This window comes from Lepidochelys kempii, chromosome 2, assembly GCF_965140285.1.
Source record: "Lepidochelys kempii isolate rLepKem1 chromosome 2, rLepKem1.hap1, whole genome shotgun sequence".
Classification (NCBI taxonomy): Eukaryota; Metazoa; Chordata; order Testudines; family Cheloniidae; genus Lepidochelys; species Lepidochelys kempii.
This window is the reverse complement of record NC_136381.1, coordinates 182,359,349-182,380,679: the sequence shown is the minus strand read 5'-3', so window position 1 is coordinate 182,380,679 and position 21,331 is coordinate 182,359,349. Positions and strand designations below refer to the sequence as shown.

The window sequence follows — 21,331 nt, the reverse complement described above, 5'->3', positions numbered from 1 at the left end:
TCTTCAGAAAGTACAATTATGTTCATGTCACTGTACTAATGAAACCAGACACAGCCCTCTTCTTATCCCCACAATTCAGTGCTTGATAGTTTGATTTTATGTTATATTTTAAAACATAAAAATGAACACATGACCTAAATGAAGAATATGCAGGGAATTAAATATGAATCTCAAGGAACGCACATGCAGTATGCTGAGCGGTACTGATAACATCCTGTGAGCAAGATCAATATCTCAGTCCTGCAATGTGCTGATTGCCTCTTGCAAAGTGCTGTGATCACCCAAATCCACGTGAAGTCAATAGACTTTGCGGGCACTAAGGTAGCATCTTGTAAAATGTCTTCAACAGACAGAAGGATCGAGCCACATGTGATTTGTAATGCCAGATAGCTTGATAGATTTTAAGGGGCTTTGGGGCAGTTTCTCTTATTATATCTAACACTTGGATAAGAAATACAATTTTCAGTTATTTTTTGCTTCGCATAGCTTTCATGCAACCCCTGCCCTGAATCTATAGACTCCAGCCCCTACATTGGTGTGCATCTGGCTTTCAGTAACTTCCGCCACACTGTTCTACTGTATTTTGCACTTTTTCAGTGTGCAATTTTGGTGCTTATGAAGGAAATGTGCTCCAGGAGGTAAGTCACTGAACTATAAGTTGGGTGATCTGTGTTCTGTCCCTGGCTGCTATTGACTTGCTATATGACCTTGTGTGCCTCAGGTTTTGGGTGCTCGATCTAAAGATAACTAAGCCCACATTTTCAGAGGTACTAAGGACCTACAACTCCAACTGAAGTCAGTGAGGGCTCAATGGCTATTAGCCAGGATGGGCAGGGATGGTGTCCCTAGCCTCTGTTTGCCAGAAGCTGGGAATGGGTGACCGGGGGCGGCGGGGGATCACTTGATAATTACCTGTTCTGTTCATTCCCTCTGGGGCACCTGGCATTGGCCACTGTTGGAAGACAGGATACTGGACTAGATGGACCTTTGGTATGACCCAGTATGGCCGTTCTTATGTTCTTAAGATATTCTGACAAAGTTTTGGGGTAACTGTCTCTGTATTTCCCCCTCTGTGGTCCACTACAGGAGAGGCCAGTCAGGTCTCAGGTTTCTAGGCATCACCTGTCTCTGGGGGGGGACCCTTCTCCCACTCCTTTCTAAATGGGGGTTTTTAGGCTGCACACATCCCTGCCATCCACCTGATATCCCCAGCAAGCCAGTCTGCCAAAAGGCCAAACCTTGTGCGTTGCTTTCTCTCAGAGGACAATGACAGTGTTTTTACCAGCGATATCACACAGCTCTTCCAAGCAAGCATATTGATTCACTGGGTATTATAGAGAAAACATTCATATAAAAAATAAACAGATTGAAACCCACTTTAAACATATCAGAAATCATCCATCTTCCACACGGGGAGTCTGATAGGCCAACATCCCTTCCAACTCTTCAGCAAACGTTGGGGCCTCGTCATGTCCATTTGCTGAATCAAAATGAAGGCACTGTGCCAGTCCAAGCACATCCTCTTCTACCAAAAGTCCTTTCTTTGTCTCCTAGTATCTGGAAAACTAAACTTGAGCCACTGTATACAAACCACACTGGGGTAGTACCTCTCTGGAGTTGTTTAGTCTCAGAGACCCACTTTAATCATTCCCCCCCTACACTTTTAACTCCTACAGGAGTTAAACTGCTCATAAATTTAGTACAATGGTCCCCAAAGATAGTGTGGAGTTGCAATAGCTGTCAGTCTCGGTATCTTCAAAAATCAGGCCATATTTGTCCCAGCTTGAGCACCCATAATGTGAGGCACCCAAAGTTGGTGGGCATTTTTGAATGTTGGCCATAACCTCTCTGTGCCTGTATGTACTTTATACATTTTTTCACATTAAGGCCCTGATCCAGCAAACACTTGCATGAATACCTTTTCACGCATGATTTGAATAGTCTTGTTAAACTGATTAGGGCTGCTCATATATATAAAGTTATCCAGGTGTGTAACAATTTGCAGGATTGGGGCCTAAATTATTTAGTCAGCTAGCTGGGTGGTCAGTTTTTAAAGTGTTCCCAATGTAGTAAAACTGTTTTGTTTAATAGTAGCTATGTTATTTACTATTAAAATTACCATAAATGTAAAAATTAGAATAACTCCCTGCAGGATGCTCTGGATTTGATCAAAAAGTATTAACAAAGTCAGACTGAACTTTATGACACTGACTGAAAAATAGTTTTATAGGTTATTATTCTCAAATCTAATTTCATTAAAAATATGAATTCACTTCTAAAGAAAGTTTATCATTAAATAAACTTTTATAAAAATCAGAGAACTTTGAAGATCTTTCTTTGAGAATTCAGAGTCTATATTTAAAGATAAAATAAATAGCACATTCCACATGTAAATACATACCCAATTTTAAAGTCTATGAAACCTTAAACTTGTTAGTTAATTGTTTTATATCAGTCACAAATAACTCAAATGTCACTCTTGAGTTTAAGCTATTCATGTGTTACTAATCTCACTTTTTTCTTTATCCGTTTTTCTATATTTACAGATTTGCCCCGGGAAAGAATTTAGGGTTTGGGCCAAAGCATCCTGAAGACCTCCATTCTATAGAGGCATTGCAAGCCCTGTTCCAGCACAGTTAGTGATCCCTTCATCCCAACCTGACTGAGAAATGCTGTGGCAGAAAAGAAGCTCAGGCAAACCACACCGACTTTTTTAAAGAACATTTTCCTTTTCCACAAGTTTTTATGTAGAAAGGGATGCTCTAAACTTTGATGAATAGTAGAGAAGGGAGTTGAATATAGCTATTTTCCTTTCTTTAGTGTATGTAACTATTAATTTCTAGTTCCAATTTTGTCTGCCAGAGTCCCAGATCCACTCATGTATTGCATAAAGCACAGCAATTAGAGATGGAAAAAAACAATTAGATCGACCTATTCATCCCCCTGTAAATGCATAGTGCAGTCACTCAATAGGCCATATCAGGACTTGATCTAAACCAAAAGGCCAACAAGATTAGGGTGGCAGGAGGGATTGTAACAGTCTTTATTTTGTTTCTGGCATAAGATTACATATATTATACTACTTCAAGGGCAGTAAACCTGAATGCATCTAGCCTTCAAAGTCAGATGAGTTAAAAAAAATAGTAAATCTTGAAAATAAATCAAGAGAGCATTTTTTTTACCCATGTAGGAATAAAACATTGGCACATTTGTATTAGATTGTTACAAACAGAACTGTGGTTCGGGTTAACTGTGGAAGCAGCTCCCTGTCTGCTCTGTCATATGGCTGCACAGAGCTAAGCCAATGGCTCCCAACACTGCCATCTGCCAGCAATTCTAACACACAACAGGGTTTTGTCTTTGCCTGTTAATATCAGCAAACCACAACTTTTTATTCTATGACTTAACATTAATCAGCCTTTTTGTCCTCCACTCATTTGGGTGCAAATCAGGAGACCAGTGCAAACTTGGCACGAAAGAGAAGAGAACCAGACTCAATGTATTTTATTACTGGGGCATCAGCTCAGCTCAAAGAGTTTTTAAACCTTCAGCTGTCAGTCAAAAAGACCCCATAGAAATTCTTCTCTTCAGTACTAGCCACTGAATGAAGAAAAGAGAGATGTGAAAACTGACTTTAATATATCCTGAAAAATAGTCACTTGATCTACTGAGGCTTTTAAAACCTGTATATGACTTCTCTTCGGCAGGAGTAAGAGCTACTGCCTTTCTGCAGTTGCAAAAGGCTACTGCTGCTGAAGTTGCATCCTGTAAGGAGGAGAACATTGTGTTAAAATAAACTTCTTGCCTTGTTTCTTATGCCATGGTGACTTCCAAGCGTGTGAGGAAGCTGTCATTATACAAAGCTTCCATAATAATCTAAAATAGCTTAACCTTCCATGCTAGAAAGCGTTTCTAGATTGCGCCTCACCTGTGCCATTTGTTAGCTCATTTAATATCTGGAAAAATGTAGACTTTAGTCTGTCCTGCAATTTCGGAACAAAGAAGCACCTCATTCACGTCACTTAGTGTGTTATTTCATTAACTCTTACCCTTTATCAGACCCACCAGATGCTCAAAGGTAAAACTAACACAAACACATGTAACTTACACAAAACACCTTTTATTATCCCTGGAAGACAAACTATTTACAGCAGCTAAGTAACAAAAAGAAATACAAACACGCTCCAGCTTATTCTGTTTGTTTTGTCTGCGGCCTATTTAATGGCATCCGCTAGCACTTCTAGTTAAGATTGCATCAGCATTTCTCTTATCATACCCAGTTTTCTGGGCTCTGTGAGTGAGAGATGTAAAAGGACAACTATCCATTGTCTCCATATTGACATGGTTTCCCACCCCCCCCAACCCCAACTAAATCAAAATCACTTTTCTAGTTTAATATATTGAGGGGGGTTTTATTTGATTTTTTTTGCATTTGTATAATTAAAAATTGTAATGATTTCAACAATTAAATTTAGCAAGTAACCCATCCCTCTCGGGGAACAACTGCTTTTTGGTTTCCTGTAAACTATAACTAAATCAACTCATGTATGTAACTTTGAGATATACCTATACATTCCTTGGACATTGAATAGTATTCATAAGGATTTTTAATACATCACTATGTATTTTTAGAATTAGATGTTGTGTAAATGCCAGATGTTTGTTCAAAAATGCCAGGATAAAAAGTTATTTGGTATTATTTACTAATATTTATTCAAGAAAGTGGCATTGGCAAAGGCCCTTTCAGGGCTAAGATGTTGGTAGTATCTTCATTTCTGGCACTCACACTTAATTTAATTGGATTAGTTTCTGTGTAATTTTTGGTCTTGACATAGTTTTCAGCAAACCATTGAGTATTCACTGGATCACATATGAGTTTATTTCTCTGATTATTTCACGGGAGTTGGAGCTATATCTTCAACTCCTGTTATGTATTTAGGCCTTTCTCTGTGTTTATAGGCTTTCTGTCTTGGAGAACAAATACTTATGCAAGAAGTGCTGCTCCTTCTTAAATATGGTGTAAGGCCCTGACCATACAAATGCTTACAAATGCACTTAACTTGAAGTACATGAGTAGTCCCACTGAAATTAATGCACTATTCATGTGTTTTAAGTTAAGCACGTGTGGAAGTTTTGCAGGGTCATAGCCCAGATTAGTAGTACTCAGCCATGAAGACCTAGACAACCACTTTGCCTTCTAGTGGAATCACACAGAGAGCCACAGAATAGCTAACGGGTGATGTCTTGCATGACAGGGTAATGTTTACATGATGACAATTCATTATTACATCTCATTGTTGCCATGTGTTGATGAACCACCACAATGAAAATATCACCAAAAAAGTTGGAATGCTATGCCTTGATTTTAGCGGCTAAAGATTACTAATAATTTCCTAAATAAGAATTTGACAGCATCTGACAAATCAATAATCCACATCTTAACAAATATCCACCACCCTCTCTTTAAATACTTATTAAAGCAAATAACTTGTCTGGTTAACAATTTCTGTTGATCTTTAATAAAAAGTTAGTAATTAAAATACCTATAAAAGCATCATATGCATTTACTCTGTACATCATCACATTTGCTTTTTAAAGGACTGTAAATACATGGTAATGCAGTGGAACAGAACTCTGAAGCAGCCTATTGTGTCCGTATCCATAGCCTTCTACAAAAGATTTTTCCTAGTGATATATTTCCTCCTTTATTTGGAAAACTACTAATTTGAAAAATAAATAAGGTACCTTTAAATAACTCAGTGAAGATAAATATTCCTTTACTTGCATGTCTGATGTATAAGATCTTGCACACTATATGATCGTCAACAGTGCCGCTACACAAGAGACTTGCTAGGACAATCAAAATCCATGGGCACAAGAAAAATATATGAATACTGAGGGATTCGGATTTTCCATGAGATTCTGCAGAATGCTTGAGAATCTAAGAATGAGGTATTTCTAGCCATTTTGTTTTTGAGTCTGCTGACTAACCAGATTCACACTTAGGAAAGTATGAACTTCCTTTTTATTTTTTAATTTAATAATACTTTTAGAAATCTGTCACTTTTAGATGGGTGTTAACTTTGAAGCTGAATTAACATAATCTAATAACCAACACCATTAACAATTTACTGATCATAAGGAAAACATCACTCACGAAACATTCAGTTGATAGATGTATGTATATATTATGTCAATATCTAAAATTCCATCAGTTTGTATGGCCATTCCATAGACATAAAGCTGCATGTTTCAAATATTTGTTCTTCTGAATGTGTGTTTTCTTGTTAGGGTGAGACTCTGTTACTGCCCCTACAAATTAAGTAAGTGGTTACGTCATTAGATACATATGAATAGTCTGTGTGCATCTGATAGCAGAATTTGGTTTTTAGTGTCAGGCTTTGATTCTGTTAAAAGGTATCACTTCCTGAATGTTACTAAGAAACGTGAAATTCTGTTCTCACATGCATGCATCTTCAAAAACTAATACAAATGACAGTAGCATTTGAAATGTTATGTAATGTATTATAATACCAAAATAGGAGTAAAAAGGGCAAGATGTTTTCCTCTGATGAGGTAATAAGTGGGGGGAAAAGATGTGACCCGGTACCACAGAAAGGAGGAAGACGGGGGGAAGTGTCACTAATATGGCATATTTCCAAAAAGAAAAGGAGTACTTGTGGCACCTTAGAGACTAACCAATTTATTTGAGCATAAGCTTTCGTGAGCTACAGAAGTGAGCTGTAGCTCACGAAAGCTTATGCTCAAATAAATATGGCATAGTCCTCTCCCATGTTGGGCTGAACCTTAACCCCAACAGCAGCCACTCTGCATGGCATGCTAGCATCTGGCACCTTTGGAAATATCCCTGGGAAAGCTGGCAACTGATGCTACTTCTAGCGGCATTTATTTCCATTCCTCACAACTTAAAGAGGATGTAGGCACTTGTGCATCAAATGAGTCAATAGTAGCATGACTTCTCAAAAAACCATGCTATCAGGAGGCTCTCAGGAAGTAGTGTAGATGTGTTGGTATCTGTAGGGTTACAGCTTCACTTCCTCATAGATCCTCTGCCTCTGAAGAGTTGGAAATCCACCACCCTGTCACTTTGTGCAAACCTCAAATGCAACAGTCTAAGGAGAGCATCAATCAGGACTGTGAATTCAGCAGGGTGAACCGCATAGAGTTCCTATACAATCTTTTCTTGTTTCAGAGGTTGTTTCACCAGAGAGGTGCATTTAGGCCTAACTAATGTGCTGAAAGATCTTCAGGCAGGATTATTAATAATGATTATTGTATTGTTTGTTTATATTACTGTAGCACCTAGGATCAAATATTTTTTGGCCAAACAAGGTAATTCTATGCAACCAGTTCATTTCTCTTACTTCATTACTGCTCTCCTTCAAATATATGATGTTATATGCTTTATTTTAAGGAGGCAGAGATGGACTTGCTCTGTTTAACAGAATGAGTTAAGTTGTGAGGTAAGTGTGTTTCCTCATCTACTGTTACTACCTATCGACAGCAAAATTTTATGAAATGAGATAACATTTTCTCTTTAATCAAATTCTTCACTGTTACTTGAATATCACTGATGTTTCTATGCAACCTGAAGGTAGAGGTGCATTAATTACTCTTTTTATTCATTTCTCACACCAGAAAGTATTAATTTTCAGTGAATGTTTAGTCTGTAAGGAAGACAAGACCCATCTTACTTATACCCAAATATATAAGTAATTGCCAGTAGTAGCTGTCACTCAAGAAGTTATCAGGAGTACATATGCTATAAGATATTTTAATAAACTTTCTACCATGCTGCTGCTTTAAAAATATTGTTCTTGTACTAGAATGGGAGCAGTGGAATGGTAGGGGCTGATTATGAAGAGAAAGCAAAGGCAGGTTTGTCAAAAGCTTCTGTGTATCTGTCCAATGGAAAAACATTCAGACTGATGAAAACATCTTCTAGAGTGGTTCTAGAGCTGCATCTACAGAGATCTGCAGTTAAACTTCTCTGAACTACTAAACAGCTATTTCCAAGAAATATCTTACATGCATTGCATACACTAAATTTACATAAAGATCACTTCTGTTACATAATACAGAGTAACCTTTAAATATTATTATGGACATTTAAGTTTTAGGAAAGGAAAAAGAGTACCTTAAAAAAACCCGTCATTGGGTTTTCCCATAACGGCACCTAGATTAGTATATCCGTCTAAATAGTTCTTGAGGGTGAATCTGATTCAGACTGAGGGAAGATGATATGGGTTTAAGTAATATTTATTTGTTGAATAGTGACCATTAGGTTTTTGATAGTGACCATTGTAAGATTATGAATAACATTTTTAGACAGTCCCCATCTTCTGCAGTTGTAGATTCTGACATGCCTTCCAAAGTGAAAGGAAAAGAGAATATTTCTCTGGATGTGGGGAATAAATCCTATGCTATGAATAATTTTCAGATTGTCATACATTTTATAACAAAAATGCATGCTTCCATAGTAATTGTTCTTGCTTTTTTAAAAACCAGCATGAAAATCTGATAACCCTGTATTTTACTGGGTAACAAAAAGTCTTTCTATCCACACAGCCTGTGGTCATGCACCTGATTTGCTGCTACTCAAATCCCCCTTTTGCGTAATGACATTGAAACTCAGAACCATTTGAGAGGGAAAAAAGAGAGACGGGAAAGGAAAGGAAAAGGTATATCAAGCTGAAGGATCTTTTTCAAAGTGTCATCAAACGAGTTTAAGAGGTTTCCTTTCCATGAATGAAACATCTAGTTGAATGAGAATCACTTGTGAGATAGGTTTCAAGATTCTTCCTAGAAGAAAACTATGCATTACACATATTACATGTATGTATACGTTTATATTATACTGTGTGAATGTGTACACTTCATCTGAGGTTATGCTAATAATAGCAATGGAAAATGCTAAGGAATAGCTCAGAAGAGTAAGAATGGCCATGGAGTGAACTCAAAGCACATGGTCAGTTTTAGGAAAGGAGAAATGACCATCAGAACCTACCTACCTGAGCTGCCATTGCCCTGCTGCCCCTTGTAGAGTAACTCACACCCAGGCACAGTGAGGGTAAAACATTCCTCAGTCAAAACAACAGTATTTTACCCCCCTCTTAATTTGGTGTAAATGAGTACACAAGGTATGATCGGCAAACCAGGGCCAAAGCCCTCATCAAAAGCCCAGCTCTCTTTTAAAAATAATCGCCGTCAAAGAAGGACAGAGTGAAACATTTCGCAAAAGCATGTGCGCTAATGCTGCCTTCCTCCAGAAAGGACCGACTGGCTTTGCAAAGGTGCAGTTCCAGCCCTCCTGCCTGCGGGGGGTGGTGGTTAGAAATTGGGCTGCGTCAGGTTTTGCGGCGTCTGTAATGAGAGAGGGGGGCACCGCAGGCAGCGGGGGAGTACAGTGGGAGGGTCCCAAGGGGTACACTGGGGTGTGAAGGAATATTCCCTCTCTTGTCCTCTCTCTCGTGTCCCCTCTCGGCTGCTGATGTGCTAAATCTCTCCGGGTTGGAGCAGCTGCGTGGAGTAGCTTTTCCCTTGAGAGACCGAGTAAATAAATGACTATTGTGGAATTTAAGAAGTCAGCCCCTCTCTTCCCAGATCTCTTGCCTTCTGCTCACTGAGAGCAAGCAAACCCACCCCTACAAACCCAAACCCAGCCGAACCAGACTAGGAAGACGGGGCTGAGGATGAATCAAACTGACAGAACCAAACGTGACCGCCTCCTTCACCACAGCAATCCCCGTTTACACTTGCAGTGGGGATCAAACCGTTTCTCCTATTTTTATTTCACTTTAGTATAAATCTCGCCCCCCACCCCCACCCCATCTTTAGTGCTCCAAATGCACATGGAAGGCATAGGGAATAACCTTCAACCCTTGTACCCAGAAAGGGATGGGGATTTAGTAAAGAGGGTTCAGGCAGAGGAGCAGGTGTGGGGGTGCTTGGGGGAAGGGGGGGTCTGTACTGGCAGAGAAGCGGGATGTGATATGCTGGCAGAGGAGGGTGGAGGAGAAGGGGTGTCAGGAGGGTTGCCGGCGAAGGGGGACTGGAGAGGGGAGAAGTGGAGAGGTGCGGGAGGAGGGGGACGGGGGAAGGGGAGAAGTGGAGAGGTGCGGAAAGAGGGGGAAGGGGGAGTGGAGAGGTGCGGGAGGAGGGGGACAGGGCAGGGGAGAAGTGGAGAGGTGCGGGGGAAGGGGGAGTGGAGGGGTGCGGGAGGAGGGGGACGGGGGCAGGGGAGAAGTGGAGAGGTGCGGGTAAGGGGGAAGTGGAGAGGTGCGGGAGGGGGGGACGGGGCAGGGGAGAAGTGGAGAGGTGCGGGGGAAGGGGGAAGTGGAGAGGTGCGGGAAGAGGGGAAGGTGGAGTGGAGAGGTGCGGGAAGAGGGGGAAGGGGGAGTGGAGAGGTGCGGGAGGGGGGGCGGGGCAGGGGAGAAGTGGAGAGGTGCGGGAGGGGGGGACGGGGCAGGGGAGAAGTGGAGAGGTGCGGGGGAAGGGGGAAGTGGAGAGGTGCGGGAAGAGGGGAAGGTGGAGTGGAGAGGTGCGGGAAGAGGGGGAAGGGGGAGTGGAGAGGTGCGGGAGGGGGGGCGGGGCAGGGGAGAAGTGGAGAGGTGCGGGAGGGGGGGACGGGGCAGGGGAGAAGTGGAGAGGTGCGGGGTAAGGGGGAAGTGGAGAGGTGCGGGAAGAGGGGGAAGGGGGAGTGGAGAGGTGCGGGAGGGGGGGTGGGGCAGGGGAGAAGTGGAGAGGTGCGGGAGGAGGGGGAAGGGGGAGTGGAGAGGTGCGGGAGGAGGGGGAAGGGGAGAAGTGGAGAGGTGCGGGGGAAGGGGGGAGTGGAGAGGTGCGGGAGGAGGGGGACAGGGCAGGGGAGAAGTGGAGAGGTGCGGGGGAAGGGGGGAGTGGAGAGGTGCGGGAAGAGGGGGAAGGGGGAGTGGAGAGGTGCGGGAAGAGGGGGAAGGGGGAGTGGAGAGGTGCGGGAGGGGGACAGGGCAGGGGAGAAGTGGAGAGGTGCGGGAGGAGGGGGAAGGGGGAGTGGAGAGGTGCGGGGGGGGCGGGGCAGGGGAGAAGTGGAGAGGTGCGGGAGGGGGGGACGGGGCAGGGGAGAAGTGGAGAGGTGCGGGTAAGGGGGAAGTGGAGAGGTGCGGGAAGAGGGGGAAGGGGGAGTGGAGAGGTGCGGGGGGGACGGGGAAGGGAGAAGTGGAGAGGTGCGGGGGAAGGGGGAAGTGGAGAGGTGCGGGAGGAGGGGGACGGGGCAGGGGAGAAGTGGAGAGGTGCGGGAGGAGGGGGAAGGGGGAGTGGAAAGGTGCGGGAGGAGGGGGAAGGGGAGAAGTGGAGAGGTGCGGGGGAAGGGGGAGTGGAGAGGTGCGGGAGGAGGGGGACAGGGCAGGGGAGAAGTGGAGAGGTGCGGGGGAAGGGGGGAGTGGAGAGGTGCGGGAGGAGGGGGAAGGGGAGAAGTGGAGAGGTGCGGGGGAAGGGGGGAGTGGAGAGGTGCGGGAGGAGGGGGAAGGGGAGAAGTGGAGAGGTGCGGGGGAAGGGGGGAGTGGAGAGGTGCGGGAGGAGGGGGAAGGGGAGAAGTGGAGAGGTGCGGGGGAAGGGGGGAGTGGAGAGGTGCGGGAGGAGGGGGAAGGGGAGAAGTGGAGAGGTGCGGGGGAAGGGGGGAGTGGAGAGGTGCGGGAGGAGGGGGAAGGGGAGAAGTGGAGAGGTGCGGGGGAAGGGGGGAGTGGAGAGGTGCGGGAGGAGGGGGAAGGGGGAAGTGGAGAGGTGCGGGAGGAGGGGGAAGGGGGAGTGGAGAGGTGCGGGAGGAGGGGGAAGGGGAGAAGTGGAGAGGTGCGGGGGAAGGGGGGAGTGGAGAGGTGCGGGAGGAGGGGGACAGGGCAGGGGAGAAGTGGAGAGGTGCGGGGGAAGGGGGGAGTGGAGAGGTGCGGGAGGAGGGGGAAGGGGGAAGTGGAGAGGTGCGGGAGGAGGGGTGCGGGTGCCAGGGCTGAGCGGGGCAGGCGCTGACAGCCCCCTGCAGGCAGAGCCGAGAGGACGGACACTGACCCTCAGGTGCCCGAGCCCCCGGCGGGGCAGTGTCCCCTGCGGAGGCGGGCTCTGCCTCTCCCGCCCCCGGCGCTTTGGGGGCCCGGGGCAGGCGGAGGCGGGGGAGGTGGCCGGCGGGCTGGGGCCGGGGGCAGGAGGGGGCGGCGGCAGCTCCCTGGCAGCGCGGGCTGCCCAGCCACTCGCCCTGTCAGCGCGCGAGCCGGGATCCGCGCCCCCTGCCCAGCCCGGCGGCGCCCTGCACAGCCCACTCGGGCGGGGAAACGCCGCGCCGCCCTGGGGAGACTCAGAGCCGCAGCGGCAGCGGCGGCGGCGGCGGCAGCAGGACCCCTCCTCCCTCCCGGCATCCCCGGCCCGGCTCCCCTCCCGCCCCGGCTCCTCACCCGCCGGGAGCCCCTCTCGCCGCCGCAGCCCGGGCTCGGCTCCAGGGGACGATGCTCTGGCTCCCCAGCGGCAGGGCTCCGGCTCCGCTGCTCCGCTCCCCCGCCGCCCCCTTCGCCGCCTGGCTCCTGCTCAGCCCCCTGTGGGTCCAGATGTCTCTGGCTTCCTCCTTCCTGACAGGTAAGGGGGAGACTCGCCCCGCTCCGGTCCCGCCGCCCACGGGCAGGGGCAGGGTGAGGCGGGCGGAGAGCGGCTCTTCGCCTTGCCCCGCCAGGGCAAAGCAAAAGCGATTCCCGCCCGGCCAGCAGGGGCTGGGGAAACGCGCCGGGGATCTGCGCCTAGCAGATGCATGATCCCAGGGACGGGCTCCGCTGTGCATCCCGGGGGGACGCTTGTGCAGATAGAGCTTGCAAGAGGAGCGGTGCCCATGTACAAAGGGTTTTACTAATGACGATGGGCAACCCTGACCTGCTCAAGCCCAGAAGCTCTTCGACATCAAACCAGATTCCCACCTCCCAGGGCTCTTGGAGTAATGACAAATCCTAATAATAAATGAGTGCCGTTGCTTTGTTTGTTGTATTACGTAGTGCATTGTTTGTTGAACGTACTAGATTTGCCTTACGTTCATTTGTTTTAAAAATGCAGTTCGGAAGAAAAGGTTCGTGATAGTAGGATATAATTACATGTATCCAGGCAGGTGAAGACCTACCTGCTGCTTTCCGCCCCCCCCCCCCGCCCCCCTTGAAGGACATACTTTACTGACACCTGGTGCATAAAGGAAAATGTTGAGTCAATTTCGAGTAAAACAAGCAAGACGTATTAGGTTTCAAAAAGTGATTCCAACATGAGATATTACAGGACAAATCGGGGTAGAGACCATATCTCTAATTTGATTCCTTTTGTAAATCGACTCTGATGGCAGTCTGTTCTTCATGGGTCAGAAAAAGGTGCTGTGTTGAGTTGATGGTACTGTACTAAGGGCCTGACCCAAAGCCCACTGAAGTAAATGGAGTTATTTCCACTGATTTCAATAAGCTTTGGATCAGGTCATTTACAGAAGTGTCCTATTATTAATGAAATATTCATTATTGCATAGGTCATCTGAGAGGAGAAAAAAACATCTCTGCTGTAAATGGGGCACAGTAGGAAAATCTAGATTTTGTACAGAATAAAAAGGCTAGTCATTTACCAGCTCTCATCAGGATCTTATAGAAACTGCCCCTTTGAAACTGAATAGTTTCTGTGCATTTGTTTCTGGTATTCTTGGTTATTTAGAGCAGGTGAGATTTAATACTGAAGGCTAGGAGCTGTACAGGAGTTTAAAACAGAAATAGGAATCTGGATACTGAAGAGAGCCAGTGAATTAAAATTTGAAAACGTATTTTTTATTTTGATTTCTATCTCAGGATCTGTTGCAAAATGTGAAAATGAAGGGGAGGTTCTACAGATACCATTTATCACAGACAATCCTTGCATAATGTGCATTTGCCTGGTAAGTTTGGATTTCAGGTAATAAGAACACTAAGGGCTGTACTAAAAGTAACTGTACAAAGAAAGGAATACATTGTATAATCAAATCTTGGGTATTTGTTGCCTTTATGCAATGCAAGGTTATCTCAGTGCTGAGCTAACTAGAAAATATTCCAGTTCGCTATCTTGGAATCATCATTTTGACTTTAAACTCATAAATGACTTTAATATGACATTGTGAGACTCACTGATTACTACATTCATCATGTGTATACATGGTGAGAATTATTTTCACAAAGTCACATGTGCTCTAGAACAAAAGATTTCTGCATAGCCAATACCTATGAGCAGAGCAAAGAGGTTGAAATGTGGAGTTTGGGGGTGCTATTGCTTTCAACTTCCACAGATACTGACTGTTGAAAAAATGGGCCAAAATGAGGGATGCAACAAGTTAGTAAAGCAAAAAAATGCAGATGATTTAAAGTCCAAAACTTTAGTTTTGAAAGTACAACACAGTATATTTTAAGGCACTCCTGACTAGACTGATTGTAATAAGAAGATAATGCGAGAGATGATACTTTTATAAAAAGTGTCATTCTGAGGATGTCACTGCCGTTTGTGCTGGGAATTCAGCTGCCATAGTCGTTAACAATTACACTACTTTGTAATCCTTTCCTGAGGAAATATCCCCTGTTCTTGCACTGGCTTTCAGTGTCACAGTTAAACATTTTGGATGCTTTTTAGTTGAGCAAACCTAATGAAATCAATTAGAGTCTTTCCATTGATATTGATGGATTTTGGATCAGGCCCAATGATAACTTTTTAGATATCAATGACAAAGGGGGGAAAAAGAGAGGCATGGAGATGAAAGAAATAAAAGGAAAAACAAAAAATACATGAAGATGGATTTTATAATGCGTCCAAGATTTTGTTTCCCAAATATCTGCCACACAGCTCTAACTAACAGAAAGGAGTTAGTAGAAGTGAAGAAACAATTTATGAAGAAGTTCAATGTCAGACTAATACTAACACATCAGGGAAAAATATTTCTATTTTTAGACCTCTTTATAGTTTGTAACATTGACTAAGTGGATGCACTTTTAGAAAACATGGATTAACATAGCATGAAAACAAAGTGGATGAACATTGCAAAAAATGCTGGAAGAATTTTGACTCAAACTGGTCTAAAGCAGTGGTTCTCAACTGGGGTCCAGGGACCCCTGGGTGGCCGCAAGCAAGTTTCATGGGGGTCCACCAAGCAGGACCAGTGTTAGGCTTGCTGGGGCCCAGGGCAGAAAGCCTAAGTCCCACTGCATGGGGCTGAAGTCTGGGGCCCTGAGCAACTTAGCTTCACAGTGCCCCCTGTGGCCTGAGGTCTTGGGCAATTGCCCTGCATGCTACCCCTTAATGCTGGCCCTGGCTTTTATATGCAGAAAACCAGTTATTGTGGCACAGGTGGGCCATGGAGTTTTTATAGCATGATCAAGGGGGGCTCAGAAAGGAAAAGGTTGAGAACCCCTGGCCTAAAGAACAGTTTCTCTCAGGCAGTACATGAACTAAAAGATTTTATATCTTTCCACTAAGTGAAATCTGATAAATTACTCTTTTGCTTTTGTGACAGGATGGAACTACTCATTAGTATTAAGTGTTTACAGAATCAGGCAACTAATCTGTAAAGAAGCAAAACTATGGCATTATAAGTGACTATAAAACAATAGTTTCACTATGAGTTCTTACACAAAAATACTATGCATTTCTATAATGTCTCCCATTTAGTAATCTCAAAGATCTTTACTAACATTAATGAATTTAGCCTCTGCACTAATAGCCTCAGTTTTGCAGACAAGAAATGTAAAGTACAAAAGTCTCACAAGAGGTCTGGGGCAGAAGAGGGAATCGAGGCCAGGTTTCCTAGTGCCCACTCCAGTGATTTAACCACAAGACCATCTTTTTCCATCCACAAGACTTCCCTTGTGAGCTGATAATGGAGAGTATAATGGCAGTATTAGCAAACAAACATTTATTTTCTCATCACAATGAAGGACAAATTACAGCATTAGTAGGACATTTTGGGGTCTGCTGACTGAGATCACTTTTAAGTTCTGGGTGGGCAAAAGATGGCTTTATGCCAGCTGTGTGACTTCTGGATTTTGAGAGCTTTAACTTATGTTCAGCTGGCAACATCCTTAAAGTGCAGTTCCACGTGTTGGGATAACTGAAGTTCAGAGGTGCTCTGACTTCCCCTTTGTACTAGCAACTCACCCTACATCTGTGGCCCTGTGCCTCCTGGGGAATACATGTATGTCAGGAAAATTCCAACTACCAAGGAAGCTGACTTGCTTGCTGTCTGGTTTGTGCCACTGGAGTGGTGCAAAGCAGGCTGAAGGTAACTAAAAATAGTTACCTCTGCTTTCTTGTATATGGCGGCTTTGGCAGTAACTGGAAAATATAATGGGATCTGGACTTCTGTGTCAAAACAGTGCAGTGGACTTTTCCTGACACTAAGAAATAATAAACAGGTGAAGGTGACTGTCTATATCAGAAGTGAGTAGTAAAAAAGATGAAGTAAACCAACCTTCTGAGAAACAACAGTAGAAAAAATATCGTCACTGTAAATTGAAAATCTACAGGAAAAATGATTACTCACATTTTACACAAGAAGCCAAGTGTCCCTAGATGATGCTGTATGTTCTACTGAATTATACTAAAAAAAAAAAAAAAAAAAAGAAAGATGGTACATATTAATGAATTTGGCTACAAAATCAGTTTGTACTAACTTAATGCTTGAAAATTAAATGTCTAAAATATTGCTCTTTCTGAAAACAAAAGCTGTGAAACTTTGTGGACTCTATGGTTGACTAGAAGAAGTCCAGGCTTTAAAGAACATGTATGAGTTTAATGCGATATGATGGGTAAAGATATATTTGATGATATTCATATGTACACCAGCAAAGTATTGATTCAGTTCAAGGGGGTCATTAATTTTTGCCTGCCATTAAATTCTTTAAGACTTTTGGGGATTATAGCTATAATATCAAATGTAAAATACAAGCTGCAGAAATTCCATTCTAAAAATATCTTCACAGATCTGTGGAAATCAGGTTTATTAATGTGAAAAAAAATCACCAAACCAAAAATACCCATAGACTAAGGGACTTGATCATGCCAGGTAGTACGACCTTGTAACTTTGACTCAATGGACAGAACTATAGTATTGAGACTACTCAGGAACAGAGGTGAAACCTGGGCTAGTGAGAAGTTACATAAATATGAAGACCTATCATGTAGGATACTGGTTTGAGTTTTTCAGAGTTCAGATATGTACTTTAGACTCAAGATTTTAAAAGGAAAGTGAAAAACCGAGTACTATTACTGAATATAAAGGGAAGCTTAGATTAGAATTTGCTAATATGAATGGTCTGTATATAAAATGTGCATGGAATATTTCAAGTTAAACTGTGTTATAAGTAAAGTAAATGGGCAAGTTTAACTCAGTTTTTGTTGGTCCAGAGTTTTGGCTGAAAGTGGTCTAAAGCTGAAAATAGGCTCACATCTGATATCATAGTATTTTCTTTAAATATATATATATATATATATATACTTCAACATAAGCTTGGAAAAGACATAAAAATGCTACAGTCTGGCAGAAATAGGTGAGAGGAGAGCCTGCATATAATTATAGTGCAAAAACTTAAAGTCCAACGGAATCAATTTATCCTGAATTAAACTTTTGAGCTCTGAATTTTTCAAAGGTGAGATGAGCTCATGGCAGCAGTGGTGGTGCTGGTGATGATGAGGATGATGATGGATGTTTGTGGTGGTGAAGAGAGCTGTGTAATTTCATTCTCATGCATCATCGTCTGCATAAACCAAAACACTTTGCCAGAAGCAAGGAGGGATCCAAGAATAACCTTATTCGTTGGCTGGAGTCAGATGGATGTAATTTTAAAGTGAAAAAAAAATTAGCATACTAGTTCAAAGGGATAGGTGAGAAGTGCCTGTTGTTCTTAATTACAATGAACTGGGTGACTAAACCCTAGACAGGTAATGGTAAATTTGTTAGTCTCTAAGGTGCCACAAGTACTCCTTTTCTTTTTGCAGATACAGACTAACACGGCTGCTACTCTGAAAGATTGCCTGATGGTTGCAGGAGCTTATCTCTCATGTATTAGACCTACAGCAAAAATGGTTCTTATGCTATCAAGAATACTAGGGTTTTAGTGTGGGGTGAAGTATTTTTTCCCCAGGATCAGTAAGAAAAATGTATATGTCACATATGAAATAATAGCTGATAAAAGCCAGTGGTAACCTTGACGAACCACATCTAAACCAGTTCCATTTCTTCCCCCCACTCTGCCCCCTGCCTTAAACCTGCCAGCTACACCTGAGGAGTGGTAATTGTACTTCTCAACCTTTTATCACCTAAATCCAGAAGAGAAGGAAATAAATGTGAGCCAGAAAGTCTAACCCAGTGATGAAAATCTGAGAAAAGCTTTGAGGCAGGATCTCAGGAAACTAGAAATCAGAGCTTTGCTTGTCATGAGTTTTATTTCGACTTTTAACTCCAAATATGCAGTATAAGAATTTGACCTTTGCTGATAAAAATTATGTTAAATTCAGTGTTATAAGAACCAGTATTCCACCTAACTCAGCATGTTTTTGATCCACATATTAAATTAAACCAAACAAAAATAACCCACCCAAGAAAAAAGCAAGAAAGTTATCCTACCTGGATTTTCGGGATTCTTTACCTGTAAGTATCCCAGTTGGTTTCTGTTGCACAAATCCATATCTGAGAGTGGATGGCCATCAGGAGAGCAAATGTTCAGCACATGTTTGATGAAGATGGCAGTGTTTTAGTACATCAGGATTCAATTTTTATTGTGTCAAGCTATAATGTAGCCCAGATGAATTTTAGTGGAAAAGTGTATATTAAAAAAAATCATCAAACAATTATTTCATACCTATTTTATTTAATATAATTTCAATAGTTTCATCTAAAGAACCTACCAAAAGAGCATCTTCTGTCAGTTTGAATGATCCTCTCCCTTTATTACTTTATTACCCCACAAAAACAACGCCACCCAAAGAAACAAAAGCGCCTCAGTCACAGTGGTTTAATAGTAACTCTCATAGACTCATAGTGAGAGAATGTTGTTTTGATCAGTATTTGAAAGGCTCTTCCTCCAGCGCAAACATGCCCCTACATAATGCTGGGTTTTATTAGCTTTTATCCAATTTTTAAAAAAAAGGCATTCTGTTTCCTAAATAGAAAAATGGTGTCTGGTGCAGCTGAGTGTCTGTGTATTTTTTTGCCAGAGACGTTGGAGGCCAGTGTGTGTATATAAAGATATTGGTGGGAGCGAGGATTTACTGAAATCATAAACTAAGGTTAATTACATGCTGTAGAAACAATTTGGTTTAGTAGACTCTGCAAAGGGATGAGTTAGCAGTTAGCTCATAGACTCTACTATAATTCTGCTACCATATACAGTAAATCAGCATAAGGCTAGATTCTGGCTTACCTGGGTGCATAGGCCAGACAAACAGCACACAAACCAAACCAGCGCTCTTTAGAAACACACGACACAATGTGGCCCATCTAGTTCCTGCTCTCCAGAAAACATATGGAGAAGTCTGCTCCTTGGGACTTCCCCAAATGGAGTTGAGGAGAGGTGTGATGTATATTTACTACCACATACAGATATGGGTACCCTAACCAAGCCACGCTGCCTGCATACAACCTCACATGTAATTTATTTTGGTTCTGAGTGAGAATATATTATGCAGCCAGACCTGTTCATAGCCAGTGTAGAGTCATAAATTATACTGCTTTTGTGACATAGTCCTTTGCGGGATCGGACCTATTTTCTGTTGTCAGCTAGTATTTGGTCTGTAATATCAGTTTAAGTTTGTAAAGTGCTTTGGAATCCTACCTGATGAAAGGCACTATAAAACTGTAAATGGTTAATTATTGTTATTTGTTATATGTTACTTGATGGAGCGAGGTTTTGATTTTTGTTATCTCTGTGCCTCACAAATTTTAAGTTGCTTCCAATCATCACATTTCTCCCTGCAGTGAGAGTGACACTGAGTCTTGCCAAGTGTCTTGAAAAAAATTCAAGTACTAGGTGAATTGTGGTGAATTTCCTATTTGCCCTGCTCTTATCAGTCGGATCCATTTCAGATTGACTCATTGCTTTGTACTGCCTGGTGAGATTGCACTCCCCACAAAGATGTGTTTGCTTTTACATTTCAGTTTATTATTCTGCATCATGACATTCACTTTGTGATTTGTTGCAACAGGATGTAATGCATTATGAGTGACACAACGTGTTTAAACTGTGCCATAAATCTGCAATAACAGATACGTGAGGCTTGAAGTAGCTATTTCACGTTATCCTTGGACTATTTGGGATAGTGAATAATTCACTACTTGCACATCACTAACAATGAATTTGCTGCACTGAGCCAAACACACAGTGCTGGATTGGTTACAGATCTTGGCACAGCCCTACTGGACAGAAGCTGACAATAGAAACGCAGCACGTATGTTGAAGATTCAGTATAACAATTATGGGAAAAAGCTTCGCTGTCGCATAAGTAAAGGCTCTGAAAACTTGAGTACAAAAGATCATAATTAAAATAAATAAATAATACATTCAGTAAATTGTGAGGGGCACAGAAATGCCATAAACTAAATGGAAAAATGTAATATAAGTTGCAAGTGTCTTTGGAACGTTTCTGTGGTAAGTACAAAATGGATCAGTCTATGTTAAGGCACTTTTTTTTAATTGCCAATAAGAACAACATTATTAAAAAGCTGGTCCAATGTCAAAATGGAGTTTTAAAGGCATACAAGTATCTGTACATGGATTTGATAGGCTTTCAAGTTTCTTCCATTGAGTTGTTAAAAGTCTTTTTAAAAGTCTGGTCCTATAACGTAATGACTCACAGTATCAGTGTTTCTGGTGTTCAGTTTTGTGCTGCCATACTGTGGGGGAAAATATTTTTATAACTGTTTTTAGTTTCCCATCATGTTTAAATAGAAATTTTTGAGGGAAGAAAAAAGTTAATTTAAACAAAAATCAAGTGAAATGGAAACCTAGTGCTTGTGGGGGGTTGTTTGTTTTTTACATTAAGCTCATAGTCAAATAATGTCATGATAATACAAATTATATTGTGTAAAAATCTTTACCTGCATTACTAAACAGTAGGGTATTAAAAAACGTATTGTACTTGTATGCAATCATCTTGTACCTCATTACAATTGTAACTGCTGCCTCTCATGCTTCCTGACTTTTCCTTCTATCTGGCAGGCTGCAGCTAAAATAATGTTCCTTTTAACCTGCTCTGGCCCTTCACCGACTCCCTGAACCTTTCTGTATCAAGCTCAAACTCATTGCCCTCACTTTCAAAGTGCAGC

The 21,331-nt window shown here is 42.8% G+C and overlaps 1 protein-coding gene across 3 annotated transcripts in view; it reads left to right on the top strand.

The window, feature by feature from the left end:
* The first annotated feature begins 12,235 nt into the window (after positions 1–12,235).
* BMPER (BMP binding endothelial regulator) overlaps positions 12,236–21,331 on the top strand; it is a 263,953-nt gene continuing 254,857 nt past the window's right edge. For 2 of the 3 annotated variants that reach the window (XR_012157448.2, XR_012157447.2), the window contains exons 1-2: positions 12,236–12,615; positions 13,842–13,927. Coding sequence is in view for 1 of the 3 variants with exons in the window: in XM_073332935.2 (XP_073189036.1) it covers positions 12,489–12,615; positions 13,842–13,927 (213 nt within the window). In the remaining 2 variants the exon portion in view is untranslated. The remainder of the gene's footprint in view (positions 12,616–13,841; positions 13,928–21,331) is intronic. The other variant, XM_073332935.2, reaches the window with a different exon arrangement.